This window comes from Arachis hypogaea, chromosome 6, assembly GCF_003086295.3.
Source record: "Arachis hypogaea cultivar Tifrunner chromosome 6, arahy.Tifrunner.gnm2.J5K5, whole genome shotgun sequence".
NCBI lineage: Eukaryota > Viridiplantae > Streptophyta > Magnoliopsida > Fabales > Fabaceae > Arachis > Arachis hypogaea.
The window spans coordinates 106571362-106597198 of NC_092041.1; the positions used below are offsets into that span (position 1 = coordinate 106571362).

Sequence of the window (25837 nt, forward strand, 5' to 3'; positions counted from 1 at the left end):
AGTATAAGTCATCTTTAAAAAATTTTATTTTAGATAATTTCAAAAGTACTTTTATTTTTTTTAAACGACAAGTACAAATACATAATTTTTTTTTATTTATCAAATGTAAAATTAGTCCGATTTATAAATGATGAAAATTTGATAATTAAAATTTTAAAATGAATTAAAATTATTTATTTTTATGTGTTTTAAAACAAGGGAAAATTCTATTTTTGATTGAATTATGATTCTTGATGTTCCAAACAACTAAAATTCACTTTTCCTGAACCGGCCATAGTTACTTCGACCTAATTAATATTGTAATTATGACTATTGTGTCGATGCCCATATTTTTCCATGTTTATTGGTTAGACGGTTAGTGGGCCACTTAATTTTGCATGGTCTACTCTTAAATTTGTGCACTAATAACTTTATCACCCTTCTTTTATTTCTTTATTTTTCCACCCTTGTTTGTTGTTGATACAATATATATAACATGGTATAGCTAGCCATGGATAACAGTTTTTTTGCATTCCTTCTTTTGTATTTCAACATTTTACATTTTACATTTGTTTGTTTGTTATAGTACAACACACATGCCATTAATTTCTTTCTTTTTTATTTGTTTTTCTGAATCCTAGTATTCTTTGTTGTTATAATGCTAAGTGATCGCAATGTCTTGCCCCTCATCATCTTCCAGTGTGTATATAGATACGAGTAGCTATAGGGTGAAGAATGAAATTTTGATAACCAGTGAAGAAATGTTTTTTTTTAATAAAAAAACTGCTAAAAAAATTATCATTCTTTATAAATTTAGTAAAAAATCTTTATGTTTCACGTAATTTTACTAGTTATTAACAAAATTTCTGTGTGTACCTTTGTGAACTCGATTTTATAAAAAAATATGTAACTTCCATGATCACAAAACTTAGATATAATGTGAGAAATAAACGTTTTACATACAACAATAATAAGCTTTGTTATCACTAGTAGGTTTTTACAACAAACCAATTGTGGTGCATCTAATTACTATTTTATACTGCAGGTATATTACTCTGCAGACAAGAATCATTAATAACTAGCTGCATTTGATTGAGGCAATTTTATTCTTAATCCAAGTTACAGACAACTATATTCTTCTCCTATAAAACTAACTAAATTTACTCAATATTTTTTTTGACAGAAAGTATCTCAGATTTCATCAAAACTTGAAGACAACTAATAATTCAGGATTTAAACCTGAGTGAGACAGTACAAATAGACAGACCTACCTCAAAGAATAAATTTGCTGGCAACAATCAAACTAAAAATAACAAACAACCTTAAAATCATGCAAATTTATATCTACATGATCGTAACGATGAACAAAGCTTTCTATCTGTATATATTATACAGATTTTTAGGTAGTCTTTCTCTAGGAATGAACGAAACATAAACATTTTTTTATTTTGTTGAAGTAGGATAAATTCACAGTTAATTCTAAGAATCTCTGGATGGCTTAAAATTTGTTCCGTAAAAATAGAGACTAAATTTCACCCTATTTTTTGTATAATACATTTTTAAACTTTGTAGAATTAATGATAAATTTTAGAAATTAATGGTCTTATTTTAACTACATTTGGGTATAAATAAGGCTCTCAGACAAAATTGACTATGCTCATGAATCTTATTTATATGTGAGCAATGATTTTTCTCTCTTTTACGTTGAAGTTTTTATATTTGATTATAAAGATGTTAGATTTTAGTCTCCTTCACTTCACATTTTTTAACCCATTCAAGCGGGTAGAAAAAAAAAAAATACTAAGTTATTATTACTTTATCTTTAGGATTGGCATAAAAAATGAGCTCTCAAAGAACTACAAAACACAAAATAAAAACATATAACAATAGAAATCTCATTTCTAACCATACCTGCATATCTTTTGAATGTTTCAAACACCTAATGCATGCAAAGTTGAGTACGATATGACCTACCTTGTTGAGATAACATATCATAATATATTTTGTGTTGGATATTAGTTAGATATCTTTTTTTATGTTAAGGATTAGATAAATGATATAATAAAATATATAGATTAAAAAATTAGAAATTTGTATAAAATATATTTTTTGAGAATTACAATTTTTTTTCTATAACAAAAAAATTATAATAATATTTTCTATTGACAAAAGGAGAATATATCTCTTTAAATATAGGAGAAATCTCTCAAAGAAAAATCTCTTTATCTAATTCTGATATATGTTACTATTATTCTTGTTGGATGAATTGATTAAAAATAAAATATAAAAACTTAATTTATTGGCAAACGTATTCAATATAAACCATCTGTAATGAGGATTCCATTAATTTTTTTTGTCAAAAAAATAGCATTTGCCTTTTTAACTACAAAATTTTAGCTTTACTATTTTTATAATCTCTCACTTAAAGCTAATTTTAGTAAAATTTTAAAATTTATGTTGCTTATGTATCTAATAGGGCATAGGAGGATTTGCACCATTCAAATTTATCGGTATTGATTGCCTTTGTCATAATATCTGCTAGGTTATCTTTAGTATGAATCTTTTTCATATCCACACTCCGTTCTTCTACTACTTTTCGAACAAAGTGGTATTGTACTCTAATATATTTTGTTCTTGAATAAAAGACAAAATTTCTTGCAATGTGCAAGACACTCTGACGGTCACAATATACAGAAATCTTTTGTAGTTTGTGCCCAAGTTCCTCCATCAATCTTTGGATCCAAATAACTTCTTTGCATGCTTGTGTAGCTGCCATATATTTAGCTTTTGCAGTAGATAGAACTACAACAGTCTGTAATTAAGATAACTAGCTCATAGCTCTTCCTACAAGTATGAACACATATCCTGTAGTAGATTTTCGTTTATCAAGATCACCTGCAAAGTCTGAATCAACATATTCATTGACAATTAATTTTGATCCTCCAAAATATGATGCAATATTAGAGGTCCCTTTGATGTATCTCAGAATTCTCTTAACAGCATTTTAATGTTCTTTACCCAAATTTGTCATAAATCGATTTATCACTGCAATTGCTTGAGCAATATCTGGTCTTGTACAGATCATGGCATACATAAGCCTTTCCATCACTGATGCATACGGTACTTAAGATATTTTTATCCTATTTGCTTCACTACTAGGGCACATACTTGAGGATAATTTAAAATTCATATAAAGTGGGGTAAAAATTGACTTACATTCTTGCATGTTGAAGTGTTGTAAGATCTTCTTCAACTAATTCTTTTACGATAGCCAAATCTTCTTATTCCTTTTGTCTCGGTGAATTTGCTTTCTTAAAATTTTGTTTGTTAGTCCCAAGTCTTACATATCAAACTCCCTAGCTAACTCTGCCTTCAATTCTTAGATTTGATCTTTGTCGGGGCCTACCACCAACATGTCATCCATATACAACAACAGAATGATAAAATCATTATCATCAGACCTTTTGTAGTAGGTATGATGATTTGAACTAAGTCTGTTATATTCAACACTAATAATGAAAGAATCAAATATCTTGTACCAACACCTTGGCGCATGCTTTAGACCGTACATAAATTTAGTTATCTTGCAAACCAAGTTTTCTTTTTCTCGTTCTTCAAAATCTTCTTGTTGGAACATATATATCTCTTCTTCAAGTTCTCCATGAAAAAGTAGTCTTTACATCTAATTGCTCTAGTTGTAAATCAAATGCAGTATACATAGGCAAAATTACTCTAATAATAGTTAGTCTCACTACTGAAAAAAATATTTCATTGAAGTCAACACCTTCTTTCTGAGCATATCCTTTGACAACCAATCTTGCACGATATTATTCCACCTGATAATTAATATCTCGCTTGATCTTGTAAACCCATTTGTTAGCAATGGTTTTTCGACCGACTGGAAGTGCAACAAATTTTCAAGTATGGTTCTTATGCAATGCCTCAATTTATTCTTTCATTGCTGTCATCTACATAGAAGCATCTGGATTGCACATAGCTTCCATAAAAGTTGTTGTCTCTCCATCTTCTATCAGAAGATAATATGTATCAAGGTTTGTCAAAACATAATTAATTTGAGTGTCATGATGGTATTTTTCTTTGTTGAGTGGATCGATGAACTTCTATTTCATTGGCCTCTGCTTCTTGTTCTTCATGCTCTGATTCTGCTTCAGAAAAATCACCTTCTCTACATTTTTCATCTATTTGAACAGTGGTCATCTCTTTAATAGTGTTGTTATTTTCTTATTCTCTTTGCAATTCATCTTCTGCAAATAATACATCTCTACTAATAACTACCTTGCAGACAGTGGGATCCCACAGGCGATATCTTTAACTTTGTTAGCATAACCCAAGAATATATGTTTCCTAGACTTTGGATCCAATTTTGTTCTTTCTTGTGAATTGTACATCGTGTATATAGGACAACCAAATATATATATAAAGAATAATAATTAGGTGGCTTACCTTGTCACATCTTCATTTGTGCCTTCAATCCAATTGCAGTTGATGGTGATCGATTTATCATATAATAGGAAGTTTTAACAGCTTATGCCCAAAAAGACTTGGCTAAACATGCAATTTGTAACATAGCTCATATTTTTTCTAGTAGAGTTCTATTCATTCGCTTTACTACACCATTTTGTTGAAGCGTATATGCAACTGTAAATTACCATTGAATACTTGCTTGCATGCAAAATGCTAGAAAGTCACCATCGATATATTCTCCTCCATTATCTGTCCTTAAACACTTGATCTTATTTTCAGATTCAAGTTTCAACTTTGCCTTGAACCCCTTAAACATCGCAAACATACCTTATTTTTTCTTGATTGGGTACACCCATTACCTCCTAGAATAATCATCAATAAATTATACAAAATATTTTGCTCTTCCTAAGGATATTTTTGACGACTCTCATACATCAGAATGAATCAACTCCAATATATACTTGTTCCCAGCAGTTGATCTACCAAGTGTCAATCTATATTGTTTGCTTGTAATGCATTGCTTACAAAATGGTACGTTTATCAATTTAAGTTCGGAAATGAGATTACGTATTTATGTTCCAAAAGAATTTTCAAGTCTCGTTCTAATATGTGGCCCAACTTGCGATGCCATGTCATCGTCATTTTTTTTAGACTTGCTGAAACAACTGATTCCTCTGTCTCTTGCAAAGTATCTCCCAGAAGCATGTATACTACAATCTCTTATACTTTTATTACCACATAATCGCTTTTAATAACTTTGAAGATCCCACCTTGAATATGGATCTTGCAACCATGTTCATCTAGTTGTCCAATTAACAACAAATTCTTTTTCAAATCTTTCACATGTCTTACTCCTTAAAGTGAACAAATAGAACCATCAAATATTTTTATTTTAACAATACCCATTCCAACAATTTCTAAGGCATGATCATTTCCCACGAACACAGATCCTTCCACGACTCATTCATATGCACTATAAGAAAATCACCGGATACCGTCAGATTTACTGGCAAATTTTTTCGTCTGCCGCTAATTACCAATGAATATTAACTTTTAATTGGTGAAATTCTAGAACTTGTTACTATCGGATTTATCTCTGATAAATTCGACCTGAATATTAGTTTCTTTTTAATTTGTTTAAAAATTCAATATAAAATTTTAAATGTTTAAATTCAATCATTTTTAAGATAACAAAATTCAAAATTTTATAATTTTTTATAATAATTTATCTATAACTTTTTGTTAAAAGTTCACAAATAAGTTCACACATCAAAGTTTAAGACTAAAGAAGAAAAAATAATAATTACTCGTATATAAAAAAATGTATCACTATAAACATATATTCTAAATCCATAAAAGATGAACCTATATATGGTTCAATATGAAAAATAAGATACCTAATAGTGGCTAAGTAAATTGCATAGTTGAAGATCTTTAGACAATAAAATGTTGAAAGGAAAAATTAATTATACAAATAGTATATCTATTTAAGTTTCCACGTAATCAACTAATATGCATATGTGTATCTCTCAAATCTTATATCTTTTTAAATTTATACAATTTCAAAAACTTACAAACCTAGTTGGAGGTTTTGCATCATAAACCTACTGTCTACAGGTGTATTTACTGGAATAGCAAGCTATACATCTTCAATTACAAACTACAAACATAATCAACACAGAAATTATAATTAAACAAACAAATTAAAGTTTATATATTCAAATGAGTAAATTACAACAAACTTAGAAAAATTAACAATAATCAACTTAGCAAAATTAATTCAAAAGACAATGAACTCAGACAACAATAAACTCAAAAAATTAACAACAATCAATAATAAATCAATAATTAATTTAGAAATTAACAACCTAAAATTAACTTGGAGAATTAACAACAATCAATACTAAGTAACTCAAAAACACAATTAACTCAGACAACAATAAACTCAGAAAATTAGTAATAATATAAAACACTATCAACTCCAAACAAATCTTAAATTATACCCTACCTAACCTAGCATTATTTAATTTCTAATTACACTAAATTAATATAATAAATTCTAATCACACACTTCATTAAAAAATTTAATCAATAATTTAATAAAATACCTAATAAAATCATAAACAAACAAAAAAATATGAAAAATACAGAAAATTACCTCTGATGGTGACTACAGGATGGTGGAAGCGTGGTGGTGACAGGAGGTGGCAGTAAAATCTACGGTGGTGAAGCTAGAGTTTAGTAACATAACAAATAATAAAAAGAAAAAACGGACAATAACCTTAACTTTGGCGCAGTAAACTTTAGTTGCCGTGATGGCGACAAGGCAATGACCTCCGATGGCAAGGGACACCAACAGCGGTAGAGAGAGAGAGAGAGAGAGAGAGAGAGAGAGAGAGAGAGAGAGAGAGAGAGAGAGAGAGAGAGAGAGAGAGAACTGAAGTGAGGGAAAATGATTTTGTGTTTGAATTTTACTCCAAATTTACCGGCGGAAAAATTTGACGATAAATCGTTCGTTGTTGCTTAGACGCCAAGTTTCACTAAATCTGTTACCGCCAGAATTTTCTGACAAAAAATCTGACAGTAAATTCAGCAGTCATAAAAATAATTTTTGTACCTCTATTTACTGTCGGAATTTTAAATCCAACGGTTACTTATTCGAGAGACGAATTTTCACTCGTAACTGTCGAAAAATTTGTCGATAGTGTCTGTCGCTAAATCTGACGGTATTCAACGCATTTCTTGTAGTAATGTACAAAACCAATCACAATGAGGAGTCATGTGTCAGGTTGCTTCTGAATCAAAATCCAGGCATTAATAAGCTGTTTGATGCCTTTAGAATTATTTATTGCTTTGCCATACAAGATTTTTCCATCATCAGAGGTACTCGTAACTAATCCTTGAGAAGTTGATTCTTTTGGAACTTTTTCTATACTCTTTTTATTCAGACAATCTTTCTTGAAGTGTCCTCTTTAACCAAAATTGTAGTATTTGAATTGCTTCTTTTCTTGTGATTTTGGTCTGCTTTGGCTCCTACTGGAACCAAGCTCCATTGATCTCCCTTTCATGATCATGATCAACAGCGTCTTTACTTGTTTGAGTTCCTTAATCTATTTTCTTTATTCTTGTGCCTCGATTCTTCTTCAAGAATCGTAGCAGCCATATCATCAAAGGAAAGATAGTCTGTCAAAATAATATTGGTTAAGTTAATAACAAACTAATCATATGAATCTCGTAGACTTTGAAGTAGAAGTTTTGTACGTTCGTTTTCTCCTATGTTGTAATCTAATGATAAAAGTTGAGAAAATATCGTATTTAGATTGTCAATATAATCTGTTACTGATGTATATTCACTCATTCAAAGAGTATAAAGTCTTTTCTTTAAAAATATCTTATTGTGAATTGATTTGACTTCATATAATTCGGAGAGAGCATCCCAAATTTTTTTTGCCGTTCTTTTTTCTACTACACTTGATAAGACTAAATCACCTAGTGCCAAGTGTAAGTTTGTAATGATATTGTCACCCATCTCCTTTCATTTTTTATCTGTAATCCAATGGGTCTATTTTCAATTGCTGTCAAGCAGTTGTCTTTCCTCATAATTATTTTTATTTTCAATTTTCATAAGAAAAAATTATTCCTAATAAATTTTGGAATCTCATATTTTACTGTTATTTTTTTAGACAGTAACTTACAATAGAAGAAAAACTTATCAATTAGCAATATTTGTCTCTGATATTACTATTAGATACCAGACAAATGATACAATAAAATATATAAATAAAAAATAAAAAATTTGTATAAAATATTTTTTTTGGTAATTACAATTTCTTTCTATTACAAGGAAATTATAGTAACAATCTCTTTTGACAAAAAAATATACCTCTTTTTAAATATAAAAAAAATTTCTTTACGTAATTTTATGTTGCTATTATTTTTATTGGATGAATTGATTAAAAATAAAATATAAAAACTTAATTTATAGGCAAAACTTCTTCAATATAAATAATCCATAATGAGCTTTTATCTCTCTTCCATAAACCAACAAATAATTGCATTATTATTTAATCACAAAATAGCATTCATTTTTTAATCACAAAAAATTTGCTTTACTATTTCTACATTTGATTCTCTATTTATCTTTAAATTAAAATGGAAATTTTGATAAATTCTCCATCTAAAAGTAAATAGTTAACATTCTTAACAGTAGTCCCACACTCCCACGTATCCAAATTTGTAAGTTTCATGAATAATTCATCTTCTCTTTCTAATAGATATAATTTCTTCCATTCAAATATAAAAGATAATTAAGAAATATAATAAAATATCGTTTTTGTCCTCAATGTTTGGAGTAAGTTTTAAAATTATTTTTAACGTTTCAATCGTTCTATTTATATCCCTAATATTTCAAAATTGACTCAATATTATCCTGCCGTTAGGGATTCGTTAACAGAATTGACGGCGAGATAAAATTGAGACGATTTTGAAACGTTAAGGACTTAAATAGGACGAAAACGTTGGAGACAAAAACGATACATGAAAATAAATTTTAATTTTATCCTTTAATAATATCAATTTTTTACTATACATAGTATTCAATTATTTTTTAATCATATCTAAGTAAATTACACTTCATTATATTACTTTCATTCTAAATAAATTATTTTTTTTATAATTTTACTCTTAAAGATTTTTAGTTATCATGAAATGTTTGTAAAATGACTAGTATATAAACTTGCGGAAAAGAAAAAAATAATATATATACAATAAAATATAAATTATACCTTTTATCTCTAATGTATCAAAATTCTTTAAAATTATAAAAAAATAAATTTATTTAAAATGAAAGTAATGTGATTAAGTGTAACTTACTTAGATATAATTAAAAAATAATTGAATACTATGTATAGTAGAAAATTGATATTATTGAAAGATAAAATTAAATTAAAATTTATTTTTATGTATCGTTTTTGTTTTATTTAAGTCTCTAACGTTTTAAAATCATCTTAATTTTGTTCCGTCGTCAATTCTGTTATTGGATTCTTAATGGCAGGACAACATTGAGTCAATTTTAAAACATTATTGATTTAAATAAGACGATTAAAACGTTAGAGACAACTTTAAAACTTATCCCAAGCGTTAGAAACAAAAACGATACTTTATTCTTCAAAAATGGCCCTTCATTCTAGTTTACCCAGTTAGTTATTTAAGATTTTTTATTTTACGAATAAGATACTCAATCGATGTAAAGGCCTACTCTATAATGGCTTGATGCCAATATAATTGAAATGGCTGAAAATGCATGAGAAGAACAATTGAATCATATTTTTTTAAATAAATAAATTTTAAAAATATTATCAAGTTTTAAATTTATGAGCAGCGAAATATGTTATCAAGTTTTAAATTTATGAAATGATCAATTTTAGCAAAATAATTTCTAAAAAAATTTTGAAGTTAGAAATAATTCAAAAAATTATTTTTAAAAATAAAATTTACAATAAAATACAAGATAAAACTTAAAAATAAAATGAAAATAAGGTAGAACATGTATTTAAAATGGTTTTCTTTTCTTTTTTCATTCAATTATTCTCTACATACAAGTCATTTTTTCATACAAGTCATTTTACCTTAATTCACCTCACGCGCCTCTTATTCTAACAAACTTTTCAATCAACGCGCGAATATATAATTGCCTTTTTCGAAAGGATTTTGTTTTCGTTTTTGAATTTTCTCAACTTTTTCGATCTACATTCTCTTCCATCTCTGCGTTTCTCTTTGTTCGTATCTACGCTTTTGAAATCAAGCTCTAAAATCAGTTTTGAACAGTTATCTCGTTGTTAAAGATAATGAATAATTCATGTTCATATTGTCAATTGAACCAGAATGAAGTTGATTATTGTTTTGAATCCAATCAAGTAGCTGAGGTGTAGTTCGATTCTAGTTAATGTTTTTGTTAGTAGTTTATGATTTTGTAGGTGAATAATGTTATTTTTGTTTGTGAAAATTGTTATTCATCGTTGATGGTTTGAATTAAATTTAATGTAAAAGTTCTGCATTAGAGGAAATATTTTTTGTATTTGCAGCAAATTTGGGTGTAATACCAAGATAGTTGGGTGTAACATGAAGATATTTGAGTGTATTGTTCAAGAATTTTCGGTGTATATGTGTGCTGATAAGTTCTGCATAATTCAAAACTCTTCTTCTCCCTCCTCTTCATCTTCTGCTGCTGCTTCTTTTTTTTTTTTATCATCATCATCATCATTATCATCTTTTTTTCTTATTCATCTTTTTTTCTTGTTTTATCTTCTCAAGTTTCTTCTTGTTTTACTCTCTTAACAAAAATAAAAAAATCAAATAAAAAAGAAGAAAAAACACATAATGGTACAAAATTACTTGGAAGAGAATGAACTTACATTCATTCAACTAAAAGAAAGACTGAAAGAAAGAAATAAGGAAAAAAAGAAGAAAAAATGCAGCATTAGAGGAAATATTTTTTTTATTTGCAGTGAATTTGGGTGTAACACGAAAATATTTGAGTGTATTGTTTAATAATTTTTGATGTATGTGTGCTGATAAGTTCTGCATAATTCGAAACTCTTCCTCTTCCTTCTCCTCATTTTCTGCTGCTTCTTCTTCTTCATCTTCTTATTCCATTTTCTCATAATTCTTTACAAATTCAGTTTCGCAACTTCTTTCACTTTTCACGACGATTTTAAAATTTTTTTGAGAGATTTTGATCATTGTTTGAATTTTGAGCATTGCGATTTTAATTGAAGAAAAAGAACCGTTTACATTATTTAAGAGTTAGAAAAAATGTGTGTTTACACGCAATCTAAACTTAAGGTCATTTTTGTTAGATTTTGACCAATTTATATAAACTTATATATCCAAAAAACTTATGTGTAATATATCTCATTCTCATTTTCAACCTAATTTGTTGGTTAAGTGTTATATTTCTAATGTAAGGAATCAAAGCTTTCTTGTTTATTTCCATAATATTCATGAAATTCACATCACCCCCTTTAGTATAGTAATTACAAGATTTCTTCTAAAATTTCCAATTTTTCCATTGAAGATTTTATTTGTGATGTTATCAGTTATCACACTACAATTTTGTCATATATAGTAAAATAGAGAGTAAAGAGTATAGCTAGTTTGCTATTTTTACTAGTTTGACATGAAGTTATTACATTTAATTAATTAGTTTCTTATTTATTTTATTTTAAAATTTTTTTGAGAGATTTTGATCTTTTGTTTGAATTTTGAGCATTGTGATTTTGATTGAGGAAAAAGAACCGTTTACATTATTTAAGCGGACGAGTGAGTTGACCACTCGACCAACCCAAGTTGGTTAGTTTCTTATTTATTTTAATTAATCTCAAATTAATATTATTTTGTTTTCAAATTCAATCCAAAAAACCTTTATGACAGATTAGCCCACCAGGTAGAAAAAAATGGGGACGGACTTAAATTGTCAGACAGCCTTTTTAGTGCGAGGACCCTGAAAGCCCCCTTACAAGTTACAACTGGAAATCTAAATCGCTATTTTTTTTTTCATCGACCAAAAAAAAAAATCTCTCTTTTTTTTTTTATTATTATTCTTATTTTTTTGGTTTTTGAAAAGAAGTGGTCGCTCCCAGTGTAGAGTGTGGGAGCGCGCAAGAGCAGCAACAATGTCTGGATTCTCCTTCGGTTCTTCTTCTTCCTCTCAGTCTTCGTCTTCTTCTCCCTTCTCCTTGACAAACCCTCCATCCTCTTCCGCTTCCTCTTCCGCATTCTCCTTCGGCTCATCCACCCCCTCCACTGGTTTCTCATTCGGATCCTCCTCCCTCTTCTCTTCCACCACCGCCACCGCCACCGCAAACCCTAGCTCCGTCGCTTCTTCCTCACCAAGTCCATTCTCTTTCTCATTCGCTTCTTCATCCTCCACCGCAGGAGGAAGCGGCGGCGCCACTACTACCGCACCCTCCTTCGGCTTTGGCTCCACACCTTCCTCCTCCGCAGCCTCTGCGCCGTCATTTTCCTTCGGTTTTGGGTCCGCGCCGACCGCATCTGGCTCGGCTCCTGCTCCAGCTCCGTCTCTGTTCGGCTCTGCTTCTTCGGCATCCACTGCGGCAGCTTCGAGTTCCGGTTCTTCCATTTTCGGTGCCGCGAGTTCAGGCTCCTCCTTGTTCTCCACACCGTCTTTTGGTGGAACTTCCTCTGCCACGACGCCGTTTGGGGCAAAACCCTCTGCTGCGACGACACCATTTGGCGGAGCATCTTCTGCTTCTTCGGCGTCACCTTTTGGCGGAGCATCTTCTGCTACACCCTCGCTATTTGGTGGAGCATCTTCTGCTTCAACCACACTCTTTGGGGGAACTTCATCTGCAACGACGTCATTTGGATCAACACCTTCTTCAACAACAGCGGCTGCGAGTAAGCCATTTGGCGGGTTTTCGCTCTCCCCGTCGGCGGCTTCCTCTTCTGCTGCAACTACAACTCCTTCATTCTCAAGCGTGTTCGCCACTGGTGCTTCTTCTTCCTCTTCGAGCTCATCTTCTCTGTTTACGGGGTTTGCAAAACCATCTGCACCAACACCAACAACAACTGCAGCCTCTACTGCCGCTGCTTCTGCACCGACGCCGACCAGCACTACTGGATTCTCATTTGGAAATGCAACTTCGTCTGCTTCTCAACCGTCTTTCGGGTTCCCCAATGCAGCTGTTTCATCACCAGCTTCATCCGCTTCTACAGCTTCCAGCACACCGGCTTCAAAACCTCCTGGTTCTTTCTCGTTCACCACAGCATCAGCGCCATTGTTTTCGACTGTAACTGCCACCACAGCTTCCGCACCAGCCGCGGCTGCCAGCGGCAGTACCCCCTCGTCTTCTGTGCCTGCATTTGGTATCCCAGCTTCAACTGCTCCGGCAATTGCTGCATCTTCGTTATCGGGGACTCCAGCAGCTTCTGCTGGTGCTGCCTCCTCTACTAGCGGAGGATCATCTTTTGCTGGATTTGGTGTGGGGAGCTCTGCATCAACCGGTTCCTCCACTGCTTCTTTTGGGACGGGGTTTTCTTTTGCAACCAAGGCATCTGCAGCATCAACGGCGGCTGTTTCAAGCTCTGCACTTGCATTTGGTGAGTCAGGCAATTTGAATGCTTTTGGAAATAGATGGATGTCAAAATGATGGATACTGCTGTTCTTTTATTTTATTTTTTGGATTTTGTCCATATCAATTTGCTTTGAGTCAATATTTGCTACTTGGTTAAACTTACTGGAAAATGTTGGATATTTGTTGTGTTTTAACATGGCAGCGTTAAGTATGAGTATTTCACTTGCTTTGTCCATTTTGAATGGTGGCCCTGATGTTCTAGTGGTGGTTTAAGATTTAGATAGGTGATAAAATGAAGAACTATAAATGTTAACGATGAGTAACTGAGTTGTGGTGGTGAAGGGGAGAGGGAAGTATTGATGTATTGCATAGTTAGTTGATGATTTTAACATCTTGTGTTATTTAGTTTTTGTGTATTCATATTGTCATGCACTCTGTTTGGAGGGTGAAAATATTTCCTGTGCATCTACTTATCGTTGTAACTTCATCGGATATTTCATTGTCATTCTGAGAGTGTAATTTAAATAGTTGATGGACTGGAGAGGAGGCAAAAAAAAAGAAGGGGGGGGGGGTGGATCCCAGTTCTACTATAGTTTAACCAAATATTGAGAGAGGAAAGAAGACTTACATATTGTGGATAGGAGTATATGTTGAGCTAGTATGAGAGATCTGACTAGATTGATGTCCAGTTCATTAGTATATCCTTCGGGTTTACTTGCTTCATGTAAGCTGTAAGCATATGAAAAACTATACTTTCTCTGAAGTGAATACTGTGAAGCTGCATTGAAAGAGTGGATGTTTTGTCTTTGTCACATCACCCTGTATAAGAAATTTGAAACCTTATTGTGCTTGAAGTAGGGATATACAATGCATGCCCAAATCTAATTGCCCAATGACTCAGTTGTTTTTAAATGATGCTTATGCCATTGATTATTGATCATGCTCCAGCTTGTCCAACAATGCATGGTCACCATGACTGAGAATCACCCCACCTTAAAGTTTAAGCTTATAAGTTGAAGCTGAATAAAGTTTTGTATTGTCAACCCATCAGTGATATGCACTTTTTTTCAGGCGTCAAAGTTGTTGAGAATTTCAAAGGGGAAGCAGTAATATTTACAATTTGCGTATTATTCTGTTGTTTATCTTTGTAGACTTCTTAGGATTGGGGTTTGTCTCATCTTTTATCATTTTTTCGTTTTCAACCCCATTGTAAAGATGATAGAGCATAAATGAGATGATAGGTAGTTGATAGCTATAAATAAGGGGAGACCAACAAACATGATAGAAGAAATCATTAAGAGCAAGTTACAATTAATTACTGCTGTATAAGAATTGCTTACTATGAGATATATAATGGCATTGTTTGATCTGTCAATGAGCTCATGTAGCAGGGAAAGGCTTTGTGCTGATTGTTCTGAGAGTGTAATTTAAATAGTTGATGGACTGGAGAGGAGGAAAAAAAAAAAAAAAGAAGGGGGGGGGGGGATCCCAGTTCTATTATAGTTTAACCAAATATTGAGAGAGGAAAGAAGAGTTACATATTGTGGATAGGAGTATTTGTTGAGCTAGTATGAGAGATCTGACTAGATTGATGTCCAGTTCATTAGTATATCCTTCGGGTTTACTTGCTTCATGTAAGCTGTAAGCATATGAAAAACTATACGTTCTCTGAAGTGAATACTGTGAAGCTGCATTGAAAGAGTGGATGTTTTGTCTTTGTCACATCACCCTGTATAAGAAATTTGAAACCTTATTGTGCTTGAAGTAGGCATATACAATGCATGCCCAAATCTAATTGCCCAATGACTCAGTTGTTTTTAAATGATGCTTATGCCATTGATTATTGATCATGCTCCAGTTTGTCCAACAATGCATGTTCACCATGACTGAGAATCACCCCACCTTAAAGTTTAAGCTTATAAGTTGAAGCTGAATAAAGTTTTGTATTGTCAACCCATCAGTGATATGCACTTTTTTTCAGGCGTCAAAGTTGTTGAGAATTTCAAAGGGGAAGCAGTAATATTTACAATTTGCGTATTATTCTGTTGTTTATCTTTGTAGACTTCTTAGGATTGGGGTTTGTCTCATCTTTTATCATTTTTTTGTTTTCAACCCCATTGTAAAGATGATAGAGCATAAATGAGATGATAGGTAGTTGATAGCTATAAATAAGGGGAGACCAACAAACATGATAGAAGAAATCATTAAGAGCAAGTTACAATTAATTACTGCTGTATAAGAATTGCTTACTATGAGATATATAATGGCATTGTTTGATCTGTCAATGAGCTCATGTAGCAGGGAAAGGCTTTGTGCTGATTGTTCTGAGAGTGTAATTTAAATAGTTGATGGACTGGAGAGGAGGAAAAAAAAAAAAAAGAAGGGGTGGGGGGGGATCCCAGTTCTATTATAGTTTAACCAAATATTGAGAGAGGAAAGAAGAGTTACATATTGTGGATAGGAGTATTTGTTGAGCTAGTATGAGAGATCTGACTAGATTGATGTCCAGTTCATTAGTATATCCTTCGGGTTTACTTGCTTCATGTAAGCTGTAAGCATATGAAAAACTATACGTTCTCTGAAGTGAATACTGTGAAGCTGCATTGAAAGAGTGGATGTTTTGTCTTTGTCACATCACCCTGTATAAGAAATTTGAAACCTTATTGTGCTTGAAGTAGGGATATACAATGCATGCCCAAATCTAATTGCCCAATGACTCAGTTGTTTTTAAATGATGCTTATGCCATTGATTATTGATCATGCTCCAGTTTGTCCAACAATGCATGTTCACCATGACTGAGAATCACCCCACCTTAAAGTTTAAGCTTATAAGTTGAAGCTGAATAAAGTTTTGTATTGTCAACCCATCAGTGATATGCACTTTTTTTCAGGCGTCAAAGTTGTTGAGAATTTCAAAGGGGAAGCAGTAATATTTACAATTTGCATATTATTCTGTTGTTTATCTTTGTAGACTTCTTAGGATTGGGGTTTGTCTCATCTTTTATCATTTTTTCGTTTTCAACCCCATTGTAAAGATGATAGAGCATAAATGAGATGATAGGTTGTTCATAGCTATAAATAAGGGGAGACCAACAAACATGATAGAAGAAATCATTAAGAGCAACTTACAATTAATTACTGCTGTATAAGAATTGCTTACTATAAGATATATAATGGCATTGTTTGATCTGTCAATGAGCTCATGTAGTAGGGAAAGGCTTTGTGCTGATTGTTTTCATCTTCCCTATAGAGGATGATGCATATCTTGATGCGGTTATTTTTCTTGTTCAGGATTGTTTACAGTTATAACATTTCACGCAGAGCTTTTCATTAGTTGTTCATATTTTTTCTTGTTTCTTTTCACGTTATCTAATTCTTTCAATTCCTTTTATTTAAACAAATGTACATAAACTTTCCCATGCCTGATGTGTGATTGTTAACTGAAAACTGCTTCTGTAGGAGTTAGCAGTACCACAACAACTGCTCCGACAATTTCCAGCTCCAGTGCAAGTGCAACTCAGACATCATCTGCTCTGGTGGCTTCCACTAGTGGGTATGTATGTTTTATAATTTTTACCGTTCTAGCAATCTAGTTATTTCCTTTCCCTCTCGGCAAATGTTGTTATGTGATCTCTATTTGTGTTCATTTTTTCTCTCTCTATCTTGGTTCATTTCTTAACTTTATTCATCTTGCAATATGATATGGTGGTAAAGGCTTGATATATATTTCATTCCAAATATTATACATGGATTATATTAAATTTCAAAATATACAAGAAAAAACTTATTTGCATTCCAAGTGTTTCTTTTGTTCTTTTTGATTATTTTAGGCTTTAACTCATAACTTTTACTAATAGGAGTAACTCATGCATTATGTTGTGTACTTGATGATTTATCAAAAAGAATAAAAGGGAAGCTCGGTGCATAAGCATCCTGTGTTAATATAGGATCCGGAGAAGGGTCGCATCCAAAGGGTAGGTAGAATTTTTAACGTGGTGCTTCCAAGTTTCAACATGCACCTTATAAGTGATTGTTTGCTACGTTTACACAGACATTTACTTCACATTGCTTCTTGTTTCCAGATTCTTTTTTACCTGAATGTATCGATTTCCTCACCTAATGATACAAGGCTTAGCTGTTGTATTGATTTTATGGTGCTGATGTTAAAAAGCTTTAGTATATTATATTTGCACAAGGAGTCACTAATTTTGATACAAAGGTGCATCTGATATCTTACGTTCTTTTTGTCACTTAGAACTACTTCAACTGTCAGCACTTCAGTTGCTGCTGCTGCGGCTCCCAAATTGCCATCTGAAATTACAGGGAAGACTGTGGAAGAGGTACGTGATGCATTCCTATTCTTTTCCATGTTCCCTATTTTGTGTGCATTTGGCTTAGAAAATTGAATTAATTGATAAGTTAAGAAATGAACTTCACGTTTATTGAGTGGTGAACACGACTTACTTGAATATATTGAGAAGAATTGGAATATTGCATAAATGATATAAACTTATTTCAAATGTATTTAGTGTAAAACTTATTGAGAAGAATTGGAATATTGCATAAATGACATAAATTATATGTTCAAATTCATTGTATAAAGCCCTTATTTAACAGATCTCGTTTCCAGTGATGATAGAGGTTGGGTATTTCCAACAGAGTTGTTTATAGAATTCTGACTAGATATTTCTTTCTTTTGCCCTGACCATTTTGGGATCCTGTAATCTTCTGTAGATTATCAAAGAGTGGAATACTGAGTTGCAAGAGCGTACTGGAAAATTTAGGAAACAGGCTAATGCTATAGCTGAATGGGATCGCAGAATTTTGCAGAATCGTGATGTTCTATTGAGGCTTGAGGTTTCTCTCTCTGCTGATAATCTTTTTCTTTTCCTACTTTTTTTTCTCTATAAGACGCTACATGAAACAGCTTACATTTACCAATTATTTCTATATAGCTTATATAAAATGTTTTTAATTTAGATCGAAGTGGCAAAAGTAGTTGAGACACAGTCAAACATGGAGCGGCAATTGGAGTTAATTGAAACTCATCAACAGGAGGTATTTTGAGAAGTTCTTTTCCCCGTTTCTAAACAGTTTTTGGCGAGCTGCATTTAATGTGTGTTTGGCCTACTATTTATTTTAGTTGTTGTGATGTGCTGTTCAAGTGTTCATACAAGGTTTTTTGTGTGATTTTTTCTAGTTCTTGTCTTCAGTAAGTAGGATCTTTTTCTTTTTTGGTAAATTTCTCTAACATTGGGGCTCGAAACTAGCTTCTCTTCTGTTTCAAGTTAATTTTACTTAAGCATCTTTGCATTTTTGTTGTATGAAGGAATTAGTTGTTTGCTTTTTTTTTTTTTTGTCATCAAGCTCATGGAGGATGGATCAACACAATCTACAAAGCTGATACTAAATTATATAAAAATATATTACTTCCTGCTTGTATATTCGCATATTGGGGATTAACATACTAGTAAGAAGCTATAAATTTCATGGTTTTTACAAACTCAACAAGCAGGCAACATTTATTGATTTCAATCACATCGTTGACATAAAGTGAATTAAACCTAGGTAGCTTGATTATGGAAGCAATTAGAATTTAGAAATTCAAAAGATTGAAATTGATAGACTCAAAATCGGAACATTTAATTTTCATTATGCTAGAAGAGTTTAGTCACTTCATCTAACCTATTTTGGGTTATCAAAATTGTTTTCTCTACATCTGAAGAGTAAGTTACTATGCTTATATAAAAATATTTTCATATTGATTTAATCATTTAACAGTTTCATTACCCAAAAAGATAAAAAAGGAATTGAAATGAGTTGTGTTCTGAATGAATTCTTTTGTTGACATTCCTGTATTTAGGTTGACAAGGCTTTACAAAGCATGGAAGAAGAAGCTGAACGTATTTACAAGGATGAGCGTGGATTGCTTCTTGATGATGAAGCTGCTTCTACAAGAGATGCAATGTTAGTTAATCGTTGTTTGTTTGGTGATTAAGTAGTATCTGGGTCCAGTGAAGGCTATTAGTAATTTTTTTTGTAATATGAATTGTAATTTTGACACCAGTTCCTCTCATTCTGTCATTTCTTTGATTTTTTTTTTTTCCAATACATTGATTTGCAGGTATGAGCAATCTGAACTGATAGAAAGGGAACTAGAGCAGATGACAGAACAGATCAAATCCATCATCCAATCTCTTAACTCAAACCAGGTAAAAGTTGTCAGTTTCAGTTGATTTTGTTATTACACTAAAAGAACTTAAAAAGCGATGCTTACATTATTGTGACATTCAGGGTGGAGAGCTTGATGCACTTGATGGAATGACTCCATTAGATGCAGTAGTTCGAATTCTAAACAATCAACTAACCTCTCTGATGTGGATAGATGAAAAGGTCAGTATTTTCCACCATGCCATTGTTTGGTGGAACTTTTTGTTGTTTCTACTTGTTAGGTATGCTTAGTATTATTACTGGGTGTGTTCGTTTGGGAGTGAAGTCAAGCTACACCCTTCATAATAGGTTGGATACTGTATGCACCTGAACTTAGTTAAAAGCTTAGGTTCTAGTTAAGATCATTCATGCTCTTTAATTTGACAGTATTTAAGTTCGATGTGCATATAAGGATTGTCTTCCCAGCATTTGAAATTCATAATAAATTTTCTCCAAAAAACAAAACAAACAGAGATCTCTTAACATGATTCGTCGACTCAAATAGTCTCTATAATTGTGGTCATGGTGTATATTTTTTTCTTTTGTGAAAAAAAAAAAGGGAGCGGGGGGGGGGGAGGGGTACTTGAAACCCTAATTTGCGCCTGTTTTTGCCTTATCACTGAATGCAAGCGCTTCGATTTTGATCAATCCTTCTCAGGCTGAAGAATTTTCATCCCGCATTCAGAAGCTTGCTAACCAAGGTTCTGCTTCGGATCGTGAACTGATGGGTCCAAGAATGTGGATGTCCTGATATATCGATCTTGTAAGGACCTGTTCAAAATTTAGATGAAATGCCAGCAGATAAACAAACACAGGGATTTGTGAGAAGAGGTTGTTGTGCCTCTTGTGTGAGATTTGAGATGAATTGTTTGAGTGATTGTTACTATTAAATTTTCTGTTGGCCTAAATGTTATTTTTTACATATACTGTTTTTAAAAGAATAGAAAAAAAATATAAATACATTTAATATCTAAATAGGTAATGAACAAAATAATTAAAAGAATGAGAGACTAGCTTTCGTTTGAATAGCTTATGTTCTTTCCTCAACATTTGTTATCATAGTATTCTTGACTATACACGAGGAAAACTCAAGAAAATCATAAATGATGTGGTCAAAAGAAATTTACATATAAGCAATTTCATTTGTAGACATGATACTATGATAGGATTCAATAGCATCGATTGATCTGTGTAACTAACTCTACCTAATGAGATAAAGCTGCTTTGTTGTAATATTTTTCATTTGGCCATCCAAATAAAGGCTTTTAGTTCATTCAAATAAACTAAATATCATTTAATCTTAGAATCATTAGTGATTTAATCTCCAGTTTATTTTAAAGCTTTTAATTGAAGAAGTATCTATCTACATTGAATATATTTTTGTTAGTTGTTTCAATTATTCAAAATCTAGCGATATGCAAATACGAGTCTGTATCTTGCAAAATGCATTTTCAGGTTGATTGACACAGCAACTTGCTAAATATTTGTATTATAAAATTGAATACAATGAGAAAGCTAATACATACACTCTCAAATGTCTCGGGCGACAGACTAGTGTCTTATGTACAAGAAAAAGTTGTGACACGAATGAGGCAAAAGATTGTGCAAGATGTCAAGATTGTCCAAACAAATCGAAATCAACAGCCACGAATGAAACTACTCTTGCATGTTCACACACCAATCAGAAGGTGTGCGTAGTTCATGAAATGTTTTACATTCTATGATTTTTGGCTTAGAAATAAGGTTCCCCAGCGCACAATATTCCCAAGAATGTGAGACATCTGATGAACCACATTTCCTAAGATCTTTCCAATCGCGCCATGATCACGATCAAGAGGATTACAATGCAGAGAAGCAGAGATGACCTGAGTTTCTCGTGCAGCACTGCCGGATCTACGTGTTGCGTCTTTGGAGAATGAAAGAAATCATTTACCAGTGACTGGAAGTTTTCTATCAGTTCCCAGACCTTTCCTTTTATGAGTTGTAGTATCCAGCTTAACAGATACATGGCGAGCTCATTTTCTTCAGAATTCTGAGGCGTCTTGTTCTCATCTAGATGAAAGAATACAACGTGGAATGAGTCAGTTCGTTAGAGGTTGAAGCAATCTAGGATTTCAATATTTCATGAAACAGACATTGGCATTTGGCAATATTGGTGTCGTTCATTCAACATAGCTTCTTTGTGACAGTTTTCACTTAATAACCACTAGTAATTATTATTGTTATTATTATTCAAAATACTCAAATGCCATGCCAATAGTCACAAAAAAAATGCCATGCCAATGACTCACTAGTCAAGTGGCAAAGTCAACTAGAAAAGAAGGTGTTTATGGACTAAACATCCAGGGGGAAAACAAACTGTTTTGATGCGTGGCTCCCTAAGTTATGACTAAACACTCTTTCTAGGTTATATATCAGGAGGCTGGAAGGATTGGTTTCCGCTATGTTGGTAAACCCACCAAAGGTAGTATAAAGAACAAGGTCAAAAGTAAAAAAGAAATACTCAACTGCACTTGCTAGCCGCTGCATCTTAGTGATTTGATTTTGTTTAGCTTCTTCATTTTATAAAGGGTTAAGTACATTTTTTGTTCTTTTAAGTTTGACAAAAGTTTAAAAAATATCTCTAAATTTTATTTTGTTTCAATTTTGTTCCATAAGTTTTCGATTTGCATCAAAATATATCTCTGGTAGCTAATTTTTCAAAAAAATTAGAATCAATTCAACAATAATTACATAAAAATAACATTCAACACAAGCAAATCAAACATAATTGTCATGCATTATTGTTGGATTGGTCTTAAATTTTTTTAGTTTAACTGTCGGAATTTGGATCCTCTAAATTTTAAATTTCACTTTAAATGGCAAAGCATGATCTATTACTGTTTATTTCATCGGTGGGAGTAAGAGAAAATATGAAAGAAAAAACATTTAATGGTAGGAGATCTTACTATATACCCTAAAGTGAAAATCTAAAATTTAGAAGATCCAAATTCTAACTGTAAGAGGTATATTTGATGCAAATAAAAATCTTTTGAGACAATAAAATTTAGGGAAGTATTTTAAAATTTTTGCCAAACTTTAGGGACAAAAATATATTTTACCGTTATATAAAATAAGAGGGGGTCTTGGAGCACCGATGAGTTCTCTCCGTGTGATTTTGAGGTCAAATTCAAACTGTGAAATGAGTCCCTAATCCGTTTATCAGTTAAAATACATTATACGCTTTCCTGGAATTTGCATAAAGCGGAATATTTGTGCACAGGGTTGAGCTTCATTTTATAAAATAAATATGCATATAACTAGAAATAAAGACCTGAATCAGGCATCTCTAGGAGCTTTTGATGCCGCACATGGCTCATGACAGCATCCCAAATAGCTTTATCAGATGACAGCGACACCACTAATCTCTACAAGGAAATTGTAGTCCAATACAAAGTTAACGAACAAATCTAACAGAGGTCATAAAAATTTCAACAATAAATGCAAAAATAATAACAAATTTTGAAGAGAATAGTCGCCAAATAGCGTTAATTATAATGAGAAGATCTGTATATAAATGAAAAAAATTCCAAGATGTTGGGAGATCAAAACAATATAGTGGAAAAGTAAGAACCCATAAAAGTATGTCTTTAAGATAACAAAATTTATCACCCATAAAACAAGATAATTATTACAGAAACTAATTTTATAGATTGACAATTTAAAATAATCATTTTACAGAACGCAAAGGAATCAAGCCATATTCATTATTTATTTATTTTCAATATCTATTACTTATTGAAGTATATTGATCGTTCTTTTTTTTTTTTTGTCGTACACGATGATTGAGTAAAACTGAATTATACCGGGTAGAAAATTACCCAATTGCCTAAAATTATTCTCATTTTAATAATCATATCCATGTTGGATTATGGTTATATACGTAGTTTACTATGTAAATTTGTACTGTTTCACTTTGAGAAGCATAAAAAAAACTTTCAAATGTTGTAAAACTTCAAAATGGAACCTTAATTGATGGATCAGTTTGCAGCAACTGGATTGCATCATATAATCGTTTATATCCCTCAGACAGAAATATCCTCGAATCAGAAGAGCTTGTGATTTGTCGATCTGAGCTCGAGGATGATACCACTTCTATAAAACTGGCAAATCAATTTGAAAAGGAATACTTGAGTTTCTAATTGTTATGGTAGTTTGCGCAAGTCAGTAATACACTAATTCTAGAAAAATTGAAACCACATGAAGTGCAGTCCAACTCTTTTGACCGGGAAATACACAAAATAGTCCAGGTAGGAAATAGACTAAATAAATTGGAATTTTTGTTTATTTCCAAACAAATTCATCCCTCCTTAGCTAGATCTTATCATAAGACATACTAATCCTTCAAGACTACAAAAGAACACGGAATTAATTTACAAGAATTTTTAGAGAATAAAAATTTGTTAAGTACCAAAGTGTAGCATATGATATTCTGACCGATTTGGTATCTTATTTGTTGTTTAAGATTAAAACGGGAATCAATTTAATGACTAAAATCTTTAATTTTAAAATCCCCAGAACACTGGAAAATTACCCATCAACATGTCCGAACAAACTCAAAACCTAAGTCATGGTAATTTCCCCACAAATATTTCCAAAAACAAGCAAATTCCAGAACTAACAGTTCAAATTATGTAAAAGCAGCTCAAGTAACAAAAGAAACTCCCAGAATGCTAACATTAGGTAAGAATAAGAAATTGAGAACTATATAGAACTCACTTTAGAAGAGCTGATATGGCATCCTCAACTTCCCGTTGAGATGGAACCGTTTCAAAGACGTGATCGTAGAGACTACTGTTGGCTTTTTTGGCTACTTCTTTCGGATCCACCGGCATAAGCTCTCTACTAGGTTTATTGCTGCGAGAGATAGAAGTAGATAAGGTAGTGTTTGCGTTTGGAGGCTTGAGATGATTAGGAGAAGAAAATGAAGATGAAGATGGCGGCGGAGGAGAAAGCTTTTCCAGATTTGAGCTTAACTGAGGCACAGAAGGACGCTGAGGCATGGTTCCACCACCCATGACCGACCGAATTTCCAGATTCAAGGTTGTTGAGGTGAGCAATGATTGTCGCTGCTTACTCTCTTTTCTTATCTATGGATGCTACGGGTTGGTGTCATTTGACAGGCTTTTGGTACACTGGTTAATTATGGTGCACTATATTAATTTAGTTTTAGTAAGATGAATGCTATGCTGAATAAGAAAAATTGTTTTTATTAATTTTTTAAAATAAATTATAAAAAAATTATCACGTGTTCTCCTTGACAAAACGGTGAACACAATGTTCATGGTACCATCAGGTAGTTAATAATATTTTTGTCTTGTAGCTAGTGTTAAAATGTCGAAAATATCCATCCTTATAGTAGTTGTCTGAAGTGATCAGCTGAGATAAAGAATGTTATTGGCTCATGACTTAAAAGAAATGAAACGAACGGAATTGTGCAGTAAATAGGCCTTCCACGTTTTATTCAAATCAAATGTAGTAGAAGTTATTCATAAAACCTGTACCATTCCGAAAAAAAAAAAAACATGCACAATTATTATCATATTGTTTTTTTTCTGTGACTATTATTATCATATTGTTAATAATAAAATAAATGTTCACCTAAAAAAATAATAAAATAAATCAATAATAGTTTTTTTTTCTTGGCTCGCATTCTCCATCAGCAGTTAGTTGTTATAATCAAAGTAATTGAAAAATAAATCAAAACACAAAAAGAAAATTAGGCAAATAATGCATGTATGCTAATCTATGTTTATATAATTTTATCAACTTCAAATTCTTAAAATTACGTATGTATATTTTATTTATTTTTGTTGGCTTTATTACGCCTGTAATCATTTCATTAACATTTTAAAATCGAATCAAGTACAAAAAATAGGTTTATTTTATTTCATAAAAAATACGAAATTTTAAGACAATTTTATCTGTCTATTTGTTTTGAAGTGAAAAATAATAAAATTAAAAACTTTTGCAACCAATGTTAAATGTTTGAAGTATAAACAGTCAAATAATAATAATTAACTTAAAAA

At 32.0% G+C, this 25837-nt stretch overlaps 2 protein-coding genes across 2 annotated transcripts; one reads left to right on the forward strand and one right to left on the reverse strand.

The window, feature by feature from the left end:
- The first annotated feature begins 11960 nt into the window (after positions 1-11960).
- Positions 11961-20744, forward strand: LOC112697386 (uncharacterized). The gene is made up of 9 exons (XM_025750535.3): positions 11961-13584; positions 17019-17112; positions 17815-17899; positions 18294-18416; positions 18540-18617; positions 19423-19526; positions 19684-19771; positions 19854-19952; positions 20428-20744. Exons 1-9 carry the CDS (start codon positions 12138-12140, stop codon positions 20518-20520), a joined length of 2211 nt encoding a protein of 736 aa, XP_025606320.1. The 5' UTR covers positions 11961-12137; the 3' UTR covers positions 20521-20744.
- Positions 20745-21242: 498 nt separating this feature from the next.
- Positions 21243-25003, reverse strand: LOC112697387 (uncharacterized). Its single transcript, XM_025750536.2, has 4 exons — positions 24528-25003; positions 23776-23911; positions 23083-23176; positions 21243-21821 (listed from the first exon to the last, which is right to left on the reverse strand). Exons 1-4 carry the CDS (start codon positions 24824-24826, stop codon positions 21568-21570), a joined length of 783 nt encoding a protein of 260 aa, XP_025606321.1. The 5' UTR covers positions 24827-25003; the 3' UTR covers positions 21243-21567.
- Positions 25004-25837: the final 834 nt, after the last annotated feature.